The sequence below is a fragment of the Callorhinchus milii genome, unplaced genomic scaffold, assembly GCF_018977255.1.
Source record: "Callorhinchus milii isolate IMCB2004 unplaced genomic scaffold, IMCB_Cmil_1.0 Scaffold15, whole genome shotgun sequence".
Classification (NCBI taxonomy): domain Eukaryota; kingdom Metazoa; phylum Chordata; class Chondrichthyes; order Chimaeriformes; family Callorhinchidae; genus Callorhinchus; species Callorhinchus milii.
The window spans coordinates 8,315,861-8,335,719 of NW_024704756.1; the positions used below are offsets into that span (position 1 = coordinate 8,315,861).

At 37.4% G+C, this 19,859-nt stretch overlaps 1 protein-coding gene across 1 annotated transcript in view; it reads right to left on the reverse strand.

Annotated features, from left to right (window-relative positions):
- si:ch211-26b3.4 (connector enhancer of kinase suppressor of ras 2) overlaps positions 1-19,859 on the reverse strand; it is a 160,802-nt gene that overhangs the window by 42,030 nt on the left and 98,913 nt on the right. Inside the window, exon 13 of the mRNA XM_007892010.2 lies at positions 16,821-17,069. Coding sequence (XP_007890201.2) covers positions 16,821-17,069 — 249 coding nt within the window. The remainder of the gene's footprint in view (positions 1-16,820; positions 17,070-19,859) is intronic.

Genomic DNA, 19,859 nt, shown 5'->3' on the forward strand with positions numbered 1-19,859 from the left:
GCTTACATTAAATACACCCACAGGCAGGAAACAGTACCACCTCTTCTTGTGAATGGAATTTATGATGAGACAGGTAACACCCGGAAACTGCAGAAGTTAGTCTTTGATGCACTTTCCACTAATAGTTTACCTAAACAAGCAAAATGTGTTATTTTTGGAATCCACCCACCTAAAGGCATACTTGAGACCACCCAGCTTGACATCCTTCATAGCATTGCACAAGTTAGGCAAGTTATTATTACAGCTTGAAGATCATGTGGAAACTTGTCAATTGTAGCATTGGAAAGGTCATTATACTTAAATCTACATTGCCATTTCTGCCCACTCAAAAATTCAGAGGTTAAAATTCAGAGCTAAAGGACTAATGAAGGCTGTATATTCTAGAATAAATAAAATGTAGGGAACTGGTCAGGACATTGTCCATTCACCCATAAAATCCTGGTTTGAATCCAGTCCAGACTGAAAGGATGAAAAGTATTTTGCCTACAAAATTCACTTTACAGGAGTCCTATTGCTCAGTGGTTAGAGCACTCTCCTTGCAAGCGAGAGATGTGGGTTCGATTCCCGGCGGGTCGAAACTTTGGGCAAGTTTCCTTACTCCACATGTCTGATTATAATCCCTCAAGAAAAAAAACAATAATAAAATTGGTCACTTCAATCCATGACTGTTTGTGGGACACTGCTGTGCGCAATTGGCTGCCGCGTTTCGCCCACAAATATAGTCAATTCAATTTACAGTATATTCTGTGAAGCACTTTGGGACGACAAGAAGACGTGAAAAGCGCTATATCAAATGCAAGGATTATTATTATTATTATTATCTGTCAAATACAAGGAATATTATTATATAGCGCCCTTCTGGGTCTCAGGCAGCATCTCGGAGCGCTTTTCAGGATACAATGACAAAAGAAGAAAAAGACTTACCAGTATAATTCAAGTCATCACCCTAAAGTTTATTTACTTTTTTGACACTGAAATTTACTTCTTAAGGTACACAGGATGCAGATTGTGCAACTTCTTTGCCTGCTGAGTTCCAGTAACTTCTATTGAGTTCAACTAAACATTTCCCAAAACTACCAGCCTGACCCAAAAGTAAAAGGATGTTCTCATGAGGCAATTTTGTAATTCGGAATGATGCTAGTTAGCCTTTGGCCACGTTATATATCACATCTGAACAGCTTTATCACTCATTATCAATGCAAATTTTAGGCAGTTAAGTGTTAGGTATTTCAACATTCTATGAATTATTGGGCAACATCTCTATATTGATGTGTGATAGCTAGATTACTATATAAAGAGCATTTTACCATAACTATTTTTATACTTCGGTTATAGTGAGGATGTCAAAGCATAATTTATGCATAACTAGTGGCAACCCAGATGTTCCTCACATATGTCTAATCTTAAGGAAATATATGTAGAAAGATCTGTAAAATACTCAACATTGGAAAGCCTGATTGTTTAAGTGCATCAAGTGCACCTTTATATCTGAATTCAAGGTCTGGTAAATTGGTGCGGTGTCAAAACCCACTTAAGTTCCAATTTGCTAACACCCTGCCTCTCAATAAGCAGACATTCACCGCTTACTTCAAGTTTGAGGCCCCATCTTAAAGCCAAGGAAACTGAGTTTGCATTTCAATATTGGTAATTGAGGAGAACAAAAACTGGCTCCATTTTGTAACTTGGAAGAGGTTAGAGGCTAGAGGTTAGAGGTACAGTGAGGCTTCCTTTATTGACTTGCTTTGGAACAACAATGTGTGTGATCTATGTGGTGACTGCAATTTTAATGGACAGTCATGGTCATCTTCATGGCACAATTCTGATTAGCACTTTCTCACATGTGTGGGACATTTCTATTGGAGCTGTCAAGCACATTGACAAGCATACTTTTTTATACACAGTAATCTTCTACAGCAGAAACCAGAGATGCTGAGGAGAGCACCAGACTTGATAATGGGTTCCAGCAAAAGAGACTGAGCAATAGAAACACTAGGTGGCTTGATGCCAGAGATTGGTGAGAAGCAGAGAATCTGCAGATTCTGAGTCCCAGTCAATTCAGAGCAATATGTTGTGGAGAACTCCGTAAAAGTGACATGGTCCAACAAAGTCCAGTTGTACTTAAATACTTGAAAGAAATGTTCTATTCACAGACCATGTCAAGGAGATATTGAAGGTGCAGGTCTTTAGAGTATTGAAGCTAATCACTTAGAGAGAAACATCTAGGTTGCAGTGTATCACAAGGCACAAACACAATTGAATAATTCGGATTAACCTTAGATCATGAGACTAAAATTTCAATGCTTTGTGATTCTATTTTAATCACGAAAGACAGGTGGTTTTACAAGATGATATAACCACAGAGCCATTACTTCATAGTAAAAGCCTTTTGCTGACAAACAATACAGCATACTAGTTGCAAAACGCTTGTATTTAATATAAGAGTAAAGTATACCCAGAACAACAAATGATGTGTTTTATGAGAAAGGCTAAAAGCAGTGACCTCAGCTCCATAATGAGGATAGCACTATTTCAGTATGGGTAGCTGTGGTTTGTAAAATTTACCAGAATTGTAACAATGTATGTCACCATGCACGCCATGTTGGTGGGACAAAATAAATCTTGCAACCACTGCCTGCCTACCTTGCCCCTCTCTGCCTGTTTTTTAAACTGGCAGCTCAAGTATTCCAATGTCTTTCCTTTAAATTTAGAAATCAGTATTGGCTGAATATCTATCCACTTTGGTTCAAGCTCTGAAGATCAGTCAATTTCATTACTTCAAGTGTAAGAGCCTTGCAACAGAGGTTGAATGGCCATTAAATCACTATGCATTACATCCATTTGGTGGAAACACCCGAAGAATACGATTATGAAGTAAAAATTAAATTAAACCGATTTATTAATGCCTGGGATGTTTAATCTTGTTGCTAGGATACATTACTTTCCTTGAGCCTGTTGACTGATGGAAAACTATTTCATTCAGTTCTTGATGGATATCAGAACACTGGCTGTTATTTGAGTGCGCCACACAATGCAGTAGTATACATATACTGAATACTGATTGACTGAATTTCTAGGACAGTTAATTATTTAACCATAATATCCTGTCAGACACAACACATCTCAGACTTTTCACAGCAGCACACCCACACAATTTGGATGTGGGAAGTCTGGCAAGATTTCTATTATTAGTTCCTTAGTAAAGATTTGTAGCAAGTCTGCATTCCTGTTATAAAAAAAACTAGGACATATTATAACAGACACCAGCGCTTGAGCATCTTCTTCAAAATCAGTTCCTTATCTCTCTCCCTTTCCTGAAGACAGTGGCCTTCCTTGCCCAAGTGGCCATCCTTTAGATTTGAGGTAAGACGTTCGTTTCACACACACATGCTTGTGCGCCTCAAGGCAACTCGCTGGTTTAAAGGGAAGTAAATTGTATCTTGGCAGCAAGGGAGTCCAGTTGTGTCTCAACTGACCCAATTGTCCAGTGCCTTGGGACGTCCTTCCAACGTGAAAGGCGCTCTATAAATGAAATCTTGTTGTTGTTGTTGTCTCAGCTGGTGTTAAGTGCTTAGCCCCAGGGAGACCGGGATAATCAGAATACAATAAACTTCTTATTTTAAAGAAATTAAACCAGAAATTTTAAAACAAATAATAAGTTTGAAAACCTGAGTTTGCTTATCTCAGACTTGGCAATTGGGATTTTACAGTTAGCCTTCGCGCTACTTGGTGACACTGCTATTTCTGTGTGGATGTTGGGTGTTCTGTGATGCCATACTTACTAAATAACCTGCTGTCACTCACTGTCTGGGCAAGTTTACATATGGTCCAGTCATTTCACCGAGGTAACAGAAAACTGCTCTCCTCCAGATTTGCTTCTTCTAAAAAAAACATTTTTGCAATAACTCTTTCCAAGATCACTCCTCAATTTTTAAAGCACATTCCCAGTGGCATGTAGTGTGGTGCACTGTGATGCTTATGTTCTGAGGGGTGGAACAACTGGCTGCATATTTTAGCCCAAGTGGTGGTGGTGAAGGCCTGATTGTAGATGTGGCTTCAGGGCAAAGGCAGCAGATGAAGGATTGGCAGTTCTCTACAGGGAGGGAAGAAAAATCAGAAGGCGAATCTTGCTGGGTCATTCATTCTCTCACGTCTCTTAGCAGCTCACCTGAAAAGCTGCACTGGCAAGGGCTTAGGAGTCTACCTAACTGAGGAGTGTTACGTAGATGGGCTAAGTGAAAAATAGAGGTGAGAGGGGAAGGAGAAGAAAGTGTTAAATAAATATAACGCATTATTAAATAAATACTATATATAATTTACCAAGTTTAACTGGAAGCAATCTGTGTAAAACGTGCAAGTTGCTCACAATGTAGTAGCCTTACGAATATCATATACACTTGATTTAACAATAAAATACTCTAGAGGCACGACTTAAGAACAAGTCTGAATGCCACTGCATGCCACTTGGTATTAAAGAAAAGTCATTTTTTGCTATTTTCACAATTCTTTTCCTACAGCAATCAGACAATGAAAAAAGAGTGGATATCTATACCACCCTTGTCAAGGGTATAGATGCATTTTCTCTGAAATTATACCAATGGCCAAATTTAATAGCTTTTTCAGTATGAACACTATGTTACAGAGAAAAGCTCACGTCTGTTCCAGAAATACAATGTGCAACCTAATTTTGGGATGAATAGCTGCAGAAGATAACAGGATTTGTCATGGTGCTGCTCTGTTCTTTATGACACAGTTCAACACCATTTTTAGCAGAACGAAGTTGGAAGAGATGACCTTTTGTGCATTAGCACTGAAGAACCAGCCATCATCAATAGGTAAGACAGGCTGCCAAATTGTTGAAATGTACGAGGCTCATTCAACAGACATTTTGATGCCTCAGCCCACTCAATGACAAAACACCCGCTCTGAGATAAGATATGAATTTCCTAGTGGTGCATAGGGTATCAGATCATATCTGAAAGATGACTAACATGCAACTTTCCCAAATGCTTATCTTTGATAATGATACCACCTTTCTTCTCATTTCAATTCATGGAGCATTCTGAAGCCATTCCATTGAAAATATTTTCTGCTTCTTGTACATTTTTCAGTTGCCTCTGAAATAAATTACTCAAAACATTAGTGCTTTGACTAATTTGTGACTATTTCCCACCAGAGAGTCACTTCAGCATTGCACTTTTTCAAATCTTAAGTAAATAATGACACCATATCCGTGTCTGGGTGTATTCTTTCTCTCTCTTGAAATCCAAGGAGACCTATGTCTCTGAGGGTAATCTAACATTTGTGACAGTCACTGTCCTGATCTTTTATTAATGCTCCTTTCAATTCAGTGTGGAACTGAGGTAGGTTTTAACTCTTTAAGCAAACTCCCTGATGACTTTCAAAAATTTGCCTGCAGTGTAGAAGCACTGGCATTGCAATGCGCTCTGCCGAAGTTAGCTATCCAGAACTTCTCTAACAAAGAAGCCAACTTCAATCCTCGTAAAGGTGATGCACAAGATTTATATGACATTACATTGAGCAGGCAAAGGGAAATCCATGGAACAAGGCACTGGCAGTGGGAATGCTGTTTTATAATTCTTTCAGTGCTGCAGGCACTGCTGTAGGCCTGATAGCTTTGACAGGACCACGTGGAAAGTATTATAGCATCAGGCAGTGCTTTTGCGCCATTCTCATCAGTTACAAAACAGGGCTTAAAAAAATTCATGGAGCATTTGCAAGGTTATTAAAGAGATGATTGCATAATGACTCTTTAATAAGGTTAAAAATAAACACCCGATTTTGCTGCTCTGTGCATGATGCTTCCCGCACAGGCAAAATCAGGCATTTGATTTTTTTTGTGATCGAAAGGTAAGAATTATAACCCTTACATTTGATGTAGCACTTTTCACATCAGGGGGTATCTCAAAAAGCTTCATAGGATTTACATCAAACTGTCTATTATTTAAGGGGAAAACAGCAGCCAATTTGCATTCAGCATTGTCCCACAAACAATCATGAAGTGAAAGATAAATTTGATCTAGGGGTTGTTGACCATGATACCAGGAGAAACCCCTTTCCTTTTGGAATGGTGTAACGAGAACTTTAAGGCCCACCTGAACAGGCAGACGTGACTTTGGTTTAACATTTCATCTGAAAGTATGGCACCTCCAACAATGTAGCGCTGCTCTAGCACTGTATTGGAGTGTCAGTCAAGACTGTCAATACAAAATCCTGATGTGGATGTGTGCAGTATACAAAATCCTGATGTGGATGTACGCAGTATAAATCCCCGTACAACCCCTCTCCCCACGAGGAAAATCAAGCAAAACCTCACAATATCTATCTGATCTGACATCCTAAATTCTACATTCCTCAGCAGTTCAAGAGCCACATTGTTTAAACATCTGATTATCTCAGCCTATATGATTGATTCTCAATCCTGAACAAAATATTCACTCAGCTCTTTCCTGAAAGTATTGAATGCTTTAGCATTAACTGTGTTAGTTTGAGCCTTTGCTCAGACTTCTTAGTTTTATTTTCAATTGTGGAATGAGGGAGCTGAGAAAAAGAGCATTAAAATATAAATAGTACCTATTCTGCTTTCACTGTCTGAAGAGCTAAAAGAATCCACAAAATTTAATATCTTGTGAAGTTTAAATGTCTCAACATGAAATGGTTTATATATTTTCTTAGTTTTTCTATCATTGTTTCATGCCCCTTTTTTAGAAATTGAATCTCAAACCATTTCAAGCTAGTTTCTATTGCTATTTATCTCAGTGGATTGATACTAATCCCAATATACAGGAAGGAGTTGGTTAGCTTTCACTGGGGAATTGCTACAAAGCCAATCTGCAACCTTTATACCTGAGGGCCCAGCTCATCAGTCTATTTCAGCAATCTGGCTATACAGCACTTGCAGATTTATTACACTGAAGCTAAAAATAGCTGCAGCCAGTGAACCGAGACTGACGTTCTGGTTCTTTTCTCCTCGGGATATTGCATCAGAAACAGGAAAGCGGTTCCAAATCACATGTCAACGGAACATCATTCCAGTTGTTTTGCATAAATTATTCAATATACTACTACTGAGTGATTTTTTTGCCAACACATTTGCCTTTTTTATTTAATAAAACGCTAAAAGTGACTGATGTTGTGTATCCTGTGAGTGCAAGGACCACAAAATGACTTGCTCTCATTAGCAATCACTAGTAAAGATAGACCTGCTATTGAGTGTAGCTCCTTGAAAGCAAATAATTCAGAAAAAAACGCAACACACAACCACAAGCTTTGAACAAAAGGAAACTCTGCAGTTTAGATAATAGGTAAGGCCTGCTCTAAATGCTGCATAACAATCTGAGAGTAGGCGCTATATATTAACATGCCCAAAGAACAATAAAATCCAAGCCTAATTTATGGTGCATGTGGCGAAGGCTGAAAATTAATAGGTAATTTACAGAGTCTAATCTCATAAGACTCATAGCGACTGTAAAACTGGCTTGACCCTTAAAAGCTGGAAAGGACACCCAGCGCTTAAATGGTTAATAAGAAAGGCGTGTGACAGAAATCTGTTTTTGCAATGTGACAGTAATGTGTGATTTTGCTCTCTGCTATTAGTGTGATGTATTAATGTGCCACTGGAAGCACAGCCAATGTTATTTTAAACTATTTTTACTGTGATACATGTGGAGTCCTGTAGCTCAGTGGTTAGAGCACTCGCTTTGCAAGTGAGTGACCTGAGTCCAATTCCAGACAGGGCAAAACGTTGGGCAAGTTTCCTTACTCCACACACCTAATAATAATCCCTCCAAAACCAAAAACAATAATAAATTGGTCATTTTCAATCTACAACTGTTTGTAGGACATTGCTGTGTGCAATTGGCTGCCGCGTTCGCCCATAAATATACAGTCAATTCACTTTACAGTGTGTTCTGTGAAGCGCTTTGGGACGTCCTCCCGACGTGAAAAGCGCTATATCAAATGCAAGGATTATTATTATTATTATAAAGCAGAATTTAGCCCATTGTTGCCATTTTCTGTTTGACTAAAGTTCCGCCCATCTTGCAAATATTTTCTGCTTCCTGGTCTCTCCAAGCCCCACCGTTATTTTGTTGCTACCAATTCAATATATTCACCCACAGTTCTTTCCTCCATTTTCATTCGAGATATTTTAACTAATCTATTTCACATCAATGTTGTGCCCCTCTGCCAGTCTCTGTGCACCATCATTTTGAAATCATAGCCACCCACAAGAATAGAATTATCTTGTAGCTTTGGCTTATATCAAGCCTCTATCATTTTGTTCCTCACGTTGCTCCTCTAGTGCTAAAATATTGAGAACAAGATGTTTCATATTTGGCAGAATCCAGTTTACAAATTGCATTGAAATATAAAACAGGTCCTTAAATCTCGAGCATTCTTGAAAAAGATCGAAAGGTGGTACAATTATATGGCTTGTGGGAGAAAGGCATGCTACTCCAGTTACAAGTAGGTTATGATGTATACCACAAGCTAATGTAGAATAGTACTGGACTGGCCACAACGCACACCACCAGTAAATTAAACCACTGCAGTGCTTTCTAACTGCTTTAAGTTCGTGCAACAGAAAAGGAAATTAAGCTTCAAAGTTATCAGGGGATAAATTCTAAAATATCTACAGCTAAGGTGAACTGCATGTGCTGCAATGGAAATTATGACGCAAAAGATAACGTTCCCTTAAGTATTACAGCCACATGCAGTATTACTTTGGCTCATTCAATTCAAGAATTGTCATTAAACGTAGAATGAACACAGTAATGAAAGGCAATCTGCTGGAAACAAAATTTCAATCAAGCTTCACAATATTTTCTTCATAACAGATATCAAAGGGGAATCTTTAACACAATTGACATTCAACAAATTCCTCTGAACGAATTAAGGTGCCTCTTCCAATGAAAAAGATGAGGAGAAAAAAAGACAATGAATAAATAATAATAATTGTAATAATAAATAACCTTACATTTGATATAGTGCCTTATCACGTCAAAAGGATGTCTCAAAGCACTTCACAGGATTTACTGTGAAATGGAGTGACTGCGTATTTTTAGGCAAACATGGCAGCATAATTGCCAACAGCAATGTCCCACAAACAGCAATGAAATACGGGGAATTGTTGGCCAGGACTCCCTTCTCTTATGGAATAGTGCCATGGAATCTTTAACGTCCACCTGAAAGGCAGTCGGGACCTTGGATTTTTAACGTCTCATCCGAAGAACGGCACCTCCGACAAGGCAACAAATTCCCAGTGCTCTCATCCAAAGAACAGCACCTCTGATCTCAGTTCTCCAGCATTGCACAGGAGTGTTGTGCAAAACAAAATATACAGTCACTACACTTCACAGTAAAATCATGTGTTGCAGTTTGAGATATGCTCTCAACTGAAAGACGCCAAATTAACTGCAAAGGATTCTTTTTTATTATTGGTGCCTGCTAGACTATTCACAGCAGAGCAGCGATTTTTACCTCATTTGCATTTTCCATTTGAAACCATTCCATCTACTTTGTGTACAGTATTCCTAACTTTGCCTATATTTGCCGGCCTTTGCATTAAATATAATCCATTAACAATCAGCAACAGACAATGGAGCCTTACATCAAATTGAAAGATTGGACATATCTGTTGAGTGGGGCTTGACGATTGTTTTAAAGGGCAACTCTAATTATTATTGTGGATAGGCTGAAAGGTCACTTGCAATTAAAGTGATATTTCGGTTTGGGCCCAGCTGGGTAAAGCTGTTGGTGTCATAAATTACAGACACATCCGCTTGCAGGCAACCTTCTTCTTGTTCTTCAACGAACAGACACCCATATTATTTTTAGTTTGTGGCTGCCCTGGCAGTTTGGTTAGAAGCGTGATCCAAACTATCAAACGATGAACTGTTACGCCTGAAGCATTCAAAAATGAACAGAATTGAAATTTAACAGAGAAGTAATAATGGCTTGGCACAGAAGAAAGAAGAGATGAACATTAGGTAAAACCTTGAGCTGAGGCACAATGGGCTGAACTGTTGTTCCTTGTATAAATTTTCACAAAGTTTGTTCAGGTTTTAGTTCACCCGGGATTTTGATTAAACAAGGCAGTTGCTTTAACAATTTTAAGACAATTAACTATAGATTCCCCTTTCACATGGCCTTTGCTTCACAGTTTCTTCCTCACCTGTGAGTTTTTCAGTTTTATGTCATACTCCTTCTGTGCCGAGGAATCAGTAGCTTTAATTATAAACTGAGATAATAATAATAATAAGCGTAAAAATCCCTGCATTTGATTTAGCGCCTTATTATGTTATTGAGAAGCTTCAAAGCACTTCATAGGGTATACTGTAAAGTGGATTGACTCTGTGTTTTGTTGCTAAGATTAATATACTCCAACAGCAGCAAGCATAGTCAGTTTAATGTAAATATCCACTGTGTGGCATTGCAGTTTCTGCTATGTGCTTTCCCTCAACATGTTATCTCAGATCAGGGGCTCATTCTGGCTTTAAGTTTGTATCCTGCCATAATTCATGTTATAGTGAGGTTTCCCACTTGTCATAGTTTACAGGGACATTGATACTGAGCAGGGATAATTGATAAGGTTTGTTGTCATAGAACAGTAAAATTGGCATCAACAGGATGCAGATGAATTTCCTGTTTGTTATGATAAAAATGTCACTTCCTACTTCTGAATTTGTGTGCTGCTTACTCAAGCTGAGTAATCTGAATCCTCAGATCAAAAAAGATCGTTGGAGGCGTTCCTTGTTGAACTTTTCTCCAAATGTTCCTGTCTGTTTTGCTTAATCTCCAAAATTAATGGGATATTTGAAACATATTTGCGTTTTAAACATGAAGGTATGATGTGATATGAATACTCTAATTGCTCAGTGTTCAGGTTTGGGCTTAAGATGAGATGCAAGTTATGAAATAACAGAAAATACTTTCTGAGGTATGCCTCTAATGGGCTCCAGCCCCAGTCAAAAGAAATAATAGTCTGCGGAGAAAATGATAATCTGAATGAGAATCGAAAGTTCAGCCTTTGGGTTTCCAAATCCATATTTCACTGGTTATTTTCCTAACACAGCTTTTGATCTGCAAAATCTTTTTTCTAAAACCTGACTGTACTTACTCCAACCAGCCAGTGGGTGTCGTCCAAAGAATGAACTCAGAAAATCCCCAAAATTCCTGGATTCGAATTACACCCAAAAGTGTAGAATGACAAAAGACCATTCAGCCCATTAACACTCATGAATGCACAGACTATGGTCAGATTCCAGTATCATGAACTCTATTCAATTTGTTTCATCCCTTGAGAGAAATTAGGTGAACTGGCCCTCAGATGTGAGAGCAAAGCTTGAGATATCTACCTAGCCATACATGAAACTCCGTTCAATCCAGATCAGTTGCTTTCTACAGGTGGCATTTCTATATTCTCAGCTGTCCAGGCACAGTACGTTCCATGGAAGGCCTGTGCATACTGTTTTGACTTTGAATCACTATCTGATTCAGTTATTTATCCAGCTCTTTTTCAAAAGAATTAATTGCAGATTGGCTCAATCTATATTTTGAAACAACTTGGAAGCTCCCCCCTGATGTGCCATGTCTTCAGTGTTCTGCTGCTCTTGCGTGTTTATGCATTCACCCTGAAGAATTCACAAGCAAATAAATCTGCATTCTTAAGAGGTTTGCATGGTTGCCACTTTGAGCTGCTCATTACAGCGAAGTCTACAATCCTGTGAGCTGACTTTCAATGAGGTGTGACTTTGACTAAAGCAGCGTGATACTGTTTAGAACAGATGCTGAATTGGACCCAGCCTGCATGCAAAATCACTGTAATATACATCTTAAAAACTCATCACAACATTTCATTCATGCCTGTGTTCTAGCTGGAATCTTTCTTCAACACAAATAGTGTAAAAAATCAAGTTTGTTGAGGCATTGTTATCCAATAAAATGACCTGTTAGACTACAGCCAAAATTCAACCTAATGAATTTTGTTTGGCAGGTCATTTTATTGGATAACAATGCCTCGACAAACTTTGAAATCATTTCGCTTTAAAATTTAAGATTGTGCAGAATTGTGAAGAATCCTTAAGTTCCATCTTAGTTTGGAAGCCAGTTTTCCTTGCTTATGAAAAATAACCTTTTTTTTCCCCCTGTGCACAAAACAAAATTGTCTCTCCATCCCGATTAAACATTTTACTTAGCTGCAGGAGAAGAAATGATGGGACCGGCAATGTATTCCCTGCAATGGGGTTTGAGAACTAAAATGTTTGATACTGGATACTCTCAAGTCAGTTTGCCTTAAGTAAACAGCTTGAACTAATGAAGACAACACGATTCGTTCTTTTCAAAGATCCAGAATTTATCAGCAGTGTACGGTGACCAGAATTTAAAGAAACAGGAACAGCACAAGCAGCAGACCATCCAGTTCTCTCCAATACTTAGGACATTATTCAGCAACTGTACTAACTGATTTCATCTTCTCACCAGCTGATATTACCTGTGTGCCAAGCAAGTAAGTATTCAAGCAAGTATCCCTAAATGGTTGATGTACAGATTTGCTTGCAGGTATTTTATTAATATCTTCACTGTAGAGACTCCTCAGTTTTCTATAACAAACTAAAGTATTGCAAAACGCATTTAATTAACTATGAGCTCTATTCTGCGAGTTGTGTAAACCATGTGCGGAGACTTAATTGGATATTAACCACATAATTTGGGGCACCTTTAATTCCCTCTGTACCACATATATTTAAAGAACGTACATAATGGACCTCCTTATCCCAGTTTTTTTTGGTTCATTCACTGAATTAAGCACAGAATTGTTGTCTTGAATGTAAGCATCATTAGATAACAAGGCATCATTTGTTAACCATTTAAACGATTAGGGTGTGCAAATTTTTTTATACAACTTTGGCAGACTTGAATAATATGGCTAATTTTTTTTACAAAAAAAATAAGAAATAGTACATAAACAAAAGATAACCTTCCTCAGGAACTCTTAGACTAAGAATGAGAGTGGCCAAGAAATGGAATTGAGAAAAGAAAATGCAGGCACCAAAGTCAGTTGTAATAAAGGTTTGGTTTATGCTTTTACGTATCTACTGTACGATACTAGAACTAATATGAATTAGTTATTTAATGCATTAGTACTTTTAGCAAATGAAATGAATATTCAGACAGCTATATTGAGACATGTAGCTATGGTTTGCCAATCAATGTTAGACACAATGTTCGAGGCTTGCTGGGACAGGAATTAAAATATTTCAAATCTAATTCTTTGATATTTATGTAAATTGAGATTATTCAGTAAATCAATTCTCCGTCATGGAAGATCTGAGCTCAAGTCTCCTCTCATGGGTTGCAATGTAAAATTATTATTGCACAGCTCAGTGTAGAAGAACTGTACAATGTCAGAAAGATACTTTAAAATAAGTACGGTTCTGTGAATGACCTTCAGACAGACAGAACAAGCAAAAACTCGAAAATGAAATACTAGGGAAGCATGAAATTAATTGAAAGGTGCAATCTACTTTAAATACTGGAGTCGTAATTAAAGTATTTCACGTTCGATGCAGGCTGTATTCATTTCAATACAATAAAATCACTTTATGCCTTTGCCACCATCTTGAATCAGTCTGCTCATGCAGGTGTCAGTCTGTAATATCGACATTCATTCAGTGCACCACTGTAGACATTGGTTTTAACTCTCAGCATTTTCAGCAGTCTGAGTGAAGTGATTAATAAAAGAGAAGGCACTAATTTGACTAATGGAGTCTTCACCTATTTTATCAATGTCGAGCTCTGCTGCACAATTTTTAGTGAGTTCAGCGAGTGCCCAAGATGCAAGATTTTGAATTTAATTTTGCCTCGTATTAATGGGTTTCTGAACAATACGATGAATCATTTTGGTTTACAGATTGCAAATGCCTTTTCAGTGTAATTTATTCATTTCTGTTGAATTTCCGTAGGCTTCGACACATTCCATTGAAAAGTGTACCTTGATCAGCAATTCTTTTTATTAGGATTAAAAGTTCAACTTGACTCTTAAAACCTGGAACAATTATTGAATATTATAACTCCAATATAAACATTTTTTTTCGTGTTACGTTTACTTAGATGAACAATTTTCTTGATATTTCTTTCATATTTTTGATTAAAAGCAAAACCCAATTACCATTGATATGATAAGGGTTTACCATAGGTTGGAAGTTTCAGCATTTTTTTTCTGAAGGATTTTTCAATCTCAAAACTTCCGTTTGCAAAATCAAACCTCTTCCCAATTTTGCAATTTCCTTTTATTTAGTTTGTTTGACAAATATATTTCTGACTGAATGACTTTTATGTATCCAAAGGAATGAAAACTTATTCCTAACCTGTTACACTTTCCTAATATGTTATAGGGGTGAAAGCCCTAAAAGGCAGGATGGTCCAAGCTGGACAAGCAGCAGGAAACTTGCCAGACAGTGTTTGCAACGATAAGCTGGTCATTTAAGATTTGATTGCAAATCCAGGTGTGATAGATAGAAACATATATTGTGCATTAACAAATAGTAAAATCAGTTGTCCCACATAATAGCTTGAAGGATAAGGTGTATAAACGTACTGTCATACACATTGTTAAAGAAAGAAAACGGATGAATACTATGTGTGAGACAAATTTGTGCCTTGCTTTTAGGAATCCTCCTTTCAACAGGGTTATCAGTCAAAGGAAGAACATAATGTTGCCATACAGCAGTTTATCATTATAATTGTTAAATGCATGACTCATTCCTGCATCTTTCTCAGACGTCTGGCACAGAAATAGTAATTTTACGGATCTCCAGTAGGGACAAGTCACTACCAAATGATGGCACGCACAGTTGGAATTCAAATGTCTGCACCTGGTTAAATCACTGGCAAACGGACACCATTTGGTCGTTGCTTAACAACTGCTATTTGCAATAGTCGATCTGCTTTAATCATTGAGACTCACAACCTCATTCCAAAATTAACATCTTCCCCACTGAACCCAGGAGCTGGATAAAAGCTTTCTATCTGTCCTTCCTGCATTTTATTACCTCATCTGAACCGCTGATGAGTCTCACATGGCCATCAATCTGATATAAACCTTTTTGTTTATTCTTGACAAGATGTCTTTACCAGTAAAATGTAATATTGGCCAGTGCAATGATACCATTATACAATACTAATTGATGTGCATAGGGAATAGCAGGCAAAGTGCAAGTGTTCTTTTTTCAAATAAACCTCTGTCACTCTCTCATCACATGATGAGAGCCCACAGGTTAATGGAGTAACCCTCCCTGTTTTGTGTTACCTGATTAATTTTTATACAAATCAGAAATCATTCATGGCTGTGCCTACAGCAGCATCCAAAGAGCTATCAGCTTCAACACAAAATACAAACTAAGATGGGAAATCTCATTGAAGAGAGTCTCTCCCTCCTCCTCCCCCCCCACACACACATACATACCAGAAAAGAAGCCAATTCTCTATAAGCAACAAATGCAGTACTGTTTTTGGAGAGAGTTACCAACTGTAACATTCTATATAAAGGTAATAAAATACTGTCATTCTCTGCTCTTAAACTCTAAGTCATCTCTTTGCCAAACGTCTTTTGTTATCTGCTCTAGAACTGTTTTTTTTTGCTGCTCCCACTCTTTTTAGTGCAACGGCAGTAACTCTTGATTTGCGGCCCTATATTTTATACCAATCGCACTGTGTTGCACCTGATTACTGTGATAAAAACAAGTGTTAATTTATCTTTTATTCAAGCTCATTTCATTTCACACAAAGGAGTCTGAACATGACTAGAGCAAAATTAAACAAACCACGAACAATGCTGGTTATAAAGTATATAATAATATATTGCCCATCATTTTATTGGCCCTGTTTAATTCATGAGCACATCTGATCAATCCTCTTGTTGCACAACATCATCTTGTTATTTAGAACTCCAATTAAAATAAGCTTTGTTAGACGTGGATATTTTGTGAAATATACAAAGTCTGTCAAATATATATTAGATATATACACACACACAAAATATCAGCTTTGTTATTGATCTTTCTATGCTAAAACAAGTGTTGCATCCCAGCACTTTAGCTCTTTGGGTAAAACACACAGCAAGAGTAGTATATCCAACCAACCACAGAGAACACAGTGGAAGACAGGTTTTGAACAGAAACATGGGTAGAATTATACAGTACTAAATCCCATTAATTCTGCCTACATTACTAAGCAAACTTTCTTCATGCTTCATGTAGAACGGATTTAAGAGTAGCCAATTAAACTATTGTGCACACCATGCAGATAACAAAGTCACCAACTGGCTATTAAAACATAGGTTTAGATGCATTTGACACAGATATAAGTCATCCCTGATTAATGGCTATTAAAGAGTCATACAGGAGGAAAGCTGCCACCAGTTTAGTTATAAAATAGTGGCAATCTTAGCTTTAACTTAAGATTCAGAGTCAGTATTTAGTATTCCTTTGCAGCATTTCCAAGGGGCTTAAAATAGAAAATTACTATTGATCCAAACAGTTTCTGATACTGAATGCAAAGCATGAATGTATTGCATTAACAGCCACTGGCAAAACCTTACTCTACTGGATTTAAAGGGAGGTCCATTAATACGATTTTCCATGAAGTGAATAGATATACTTTAGAACATAGTTATAAACGTAAGATCCAAACATGCTTTTCAAAGCCAAATTAACCGAAATGTTATACCGGAATCTAGGAAATCCATTGGCCTGATAATCTCAACGTAAAATGAAATCTGAATAACAGTTTTAAAAACTTACATGGTAGAGAGGCACAGTGTTGCTTTCAGGCAATGGAAAATTTAAGATGTCTTGTGAAGCAGGATCAAGTCGCACAGTAGTTGCCAGCACGGAAGGACTAATAGGGTAACTGGGGCTTCCTGGGTTCTTACTCTTCTTTCTGGATCTTCTGCCTGTGTCTCTTTTGCTATCCCTCTGTGTCACAGGCTCCTCTTGAATAATCAGGATCTTATCATCACTCAGGTATCGTAGAAGTGAATTGTCTGAGTCAAATGAGGATAAAAACCAAAAAGAGGTAAGTTCAAGTGCAGGCAGTTTCTAGGTGCACGCTCTAAAAATGATAGTTGGCTTTTCACTTCCTCTAAGCCATTCAGGCAACCACAAATTGACATCACTGTCCTTAATCATCTAATCGTCTAACGGAGGCAGGCACGACAAGTCAAGGAACACTTCACAATAAGTTATTTGCAGTATCAATTCAATAAAATCAACTCCGAGAACTCAAGTGTATCCCACTCTATTCTAGCTCAAAAAAGGAACAGGTTAATCGCATATGAATTTCTATTTTCTCAGTTATACAAAACCCATTTCCTGTTACGTGGCCACATCAAAGAGCAGTGCTTTTACTTTTTGCAAGCATGAACCTGTATATTTTGCAATACCATGTAACACCAATTACATGAATGCATTGTTTGGGTAATATTGAAGGATTTAAAGTTCTTTTCTTTAAATGTTCGAATAAGAGTCAAATAATCAATCAGCGAACGTTTGTAGGATGTCAATGTTTTAAGTAGATAACACCTAGACATAAAAAGAATCAAAAGATGAATTGTTTCACAAGATCTTTAATGTCCATCTGGACAGGCAAACAGGACCTCTTTTAGTGTCTCATCTGAACGATGGTTCCTGCTATAATGGAGTATTCCACAAGTAATTCACTGGAGAGTCAACCTGGACTGTGAGGCCCAGTGTGGTGTCTGAACCCACAATCCTCTGACCTAAAATTAAACTAAGCTGACACCTTGTGGCTGGGGCTGACATCATTTTTATTATCTGATCTTTGGGGTAAGAAATTCAAATCCTCAAATCATTTGGATAGCTATAGTCAAGTCGTGGAAATCAAAGATAATTCAGACCTATCTCCCTGAAGAACACTCCAATGTATGACCACCTGAAACATGAAAATCGGAATGTGTAGAGGAGTAGGATGCACATTGCTGGCCCCGGTGCTGTGACTGTAACTTCAATTATTTCACCGGCTAACAGATAGTGTATTCAATCAGGATTGAGTATATTGAACTCCTCTCAGCAATCACGTCCAATAACATCCCATGGACTAAGAATGAGAACTGTCGAGCAGTAGGGCAATCTATTGCCATGAATTTCTCATCCACCTGTTTAAACAGCAAACGGAAGGCATACTTCCTACAATAGGATAGTCTTAAGGCCAAATCAAATGAATTTGCCATTCCTTCCAAAACAAAAGACACTATGGACGTCTAACAAGAAAAGCAAAATATTCTGTGGCCTGACGGATTATTTTACTCATTGTCAGGCGTCAACCTTTTCTTGTCCAACGAATCATTTTATTCTCAGTAGTAAACTGGAAGCGCTGCAACGTCTTGCACGTCATCTTTTAGTGGAGATTCTGACAAAATGTGCACAAAATGAGATTGAGGGTAAGACTCCAGAGATGATGATTACAGATGTTGGCAGCGGAGTGCATTCACTGAACTTGACACACAGTGTTTGACAGGCAAGTCAGGTTGGAGTCTATAAATGAAATTTCCAAATTCCCCTGAAAATCTGTGAAAACATTGAGCTATTTGACAAAATGTCATGATTACCAAAATGTAAGGTAAATAATTTGATTGAATAATCTTGCATTAAATATAGAATGTAAATATTTTGCTCTCACGTAATTCAAAATCGTATTGAGTTATGTTTGACCATATTAACATGGCACAAGTGAAAGTGGCTTTCTACGTGGAAAATAGCTAATATTAATCATAATTTCATGTTAATAAGGTGGGTTATCATTTTAAGGAGACAAGCAAACATGTATTGTTATCTACTTTTAGTTATTATTTCTCATATGACATTCAAAATTATGCAATAAAGAAACAAGCACTTCTTTTCAGAATGGACCACAAAGTGCTTTTAACTGTTATGACACCTCCACTCTCATAACTATTGATTGCACACTCTCTATACATCTTCAACATAAGTTTGTTCCTTTTACATCCCACAATTTCCACTCCTTTCACATTGAGCTGTAAATTCAGCATCAACTTTAGTTGAAACAATTCTGATGTTTTCAAATATTACTGCCAGTGTTGTGTTTAAAACCAGGTCCATGCTATCTAAACATGCCCATTGAAGAGAGTTCCCGAAAGGTTTATAACAACCCCTGGAACAGGTGAAACCGAACAAGGCAAAGTAGTTTGCAATATTTCAGAACCACATGGTAATCTTTGCAGCAATTTGCTGCATAGTTCAATGACAAGAGCTTGAGGTAATTTAGTAGAACAATACTAAACAGTGCATCGTAGCAACATATAGATTATATGCAACCATTTGGAACTTTTTTTTAAGAATAATGAACAAGATAAACTAAATAAAAATGACAGATATGATGCATTCATTGTGTGGAATTAACATCAAGGTACATCAGTCCAACCATAGTTTAAAAAATGTAAATGTGATTATGAAAGAAATATGTAACTAGAGACAATGATAGATTGAAATGTGCATTGAAGAAAATCATGAAACAGATACCAATAAAGGGATGTTCATTTGCAAAGATGAAAAATGAAAGGGATTTCGGATGTGGTTATTGATATTTTACCATGAATTTAAAGCGAATGAATGCTATGATGCATCGCAAGGAAATTTGGCTGTACATTAAAAGAAGCAATTTTCTCATCATGGCTAAAGAGAGATTCATGGTAGAAATCTGGACTTCATTGAATTGTAAAAAATTTAAGTTATAAAATTAAACAATATATCTGTATCTTGCTATTACAAGATTATGAACAGCCGAGTAATTTCCATACAAAA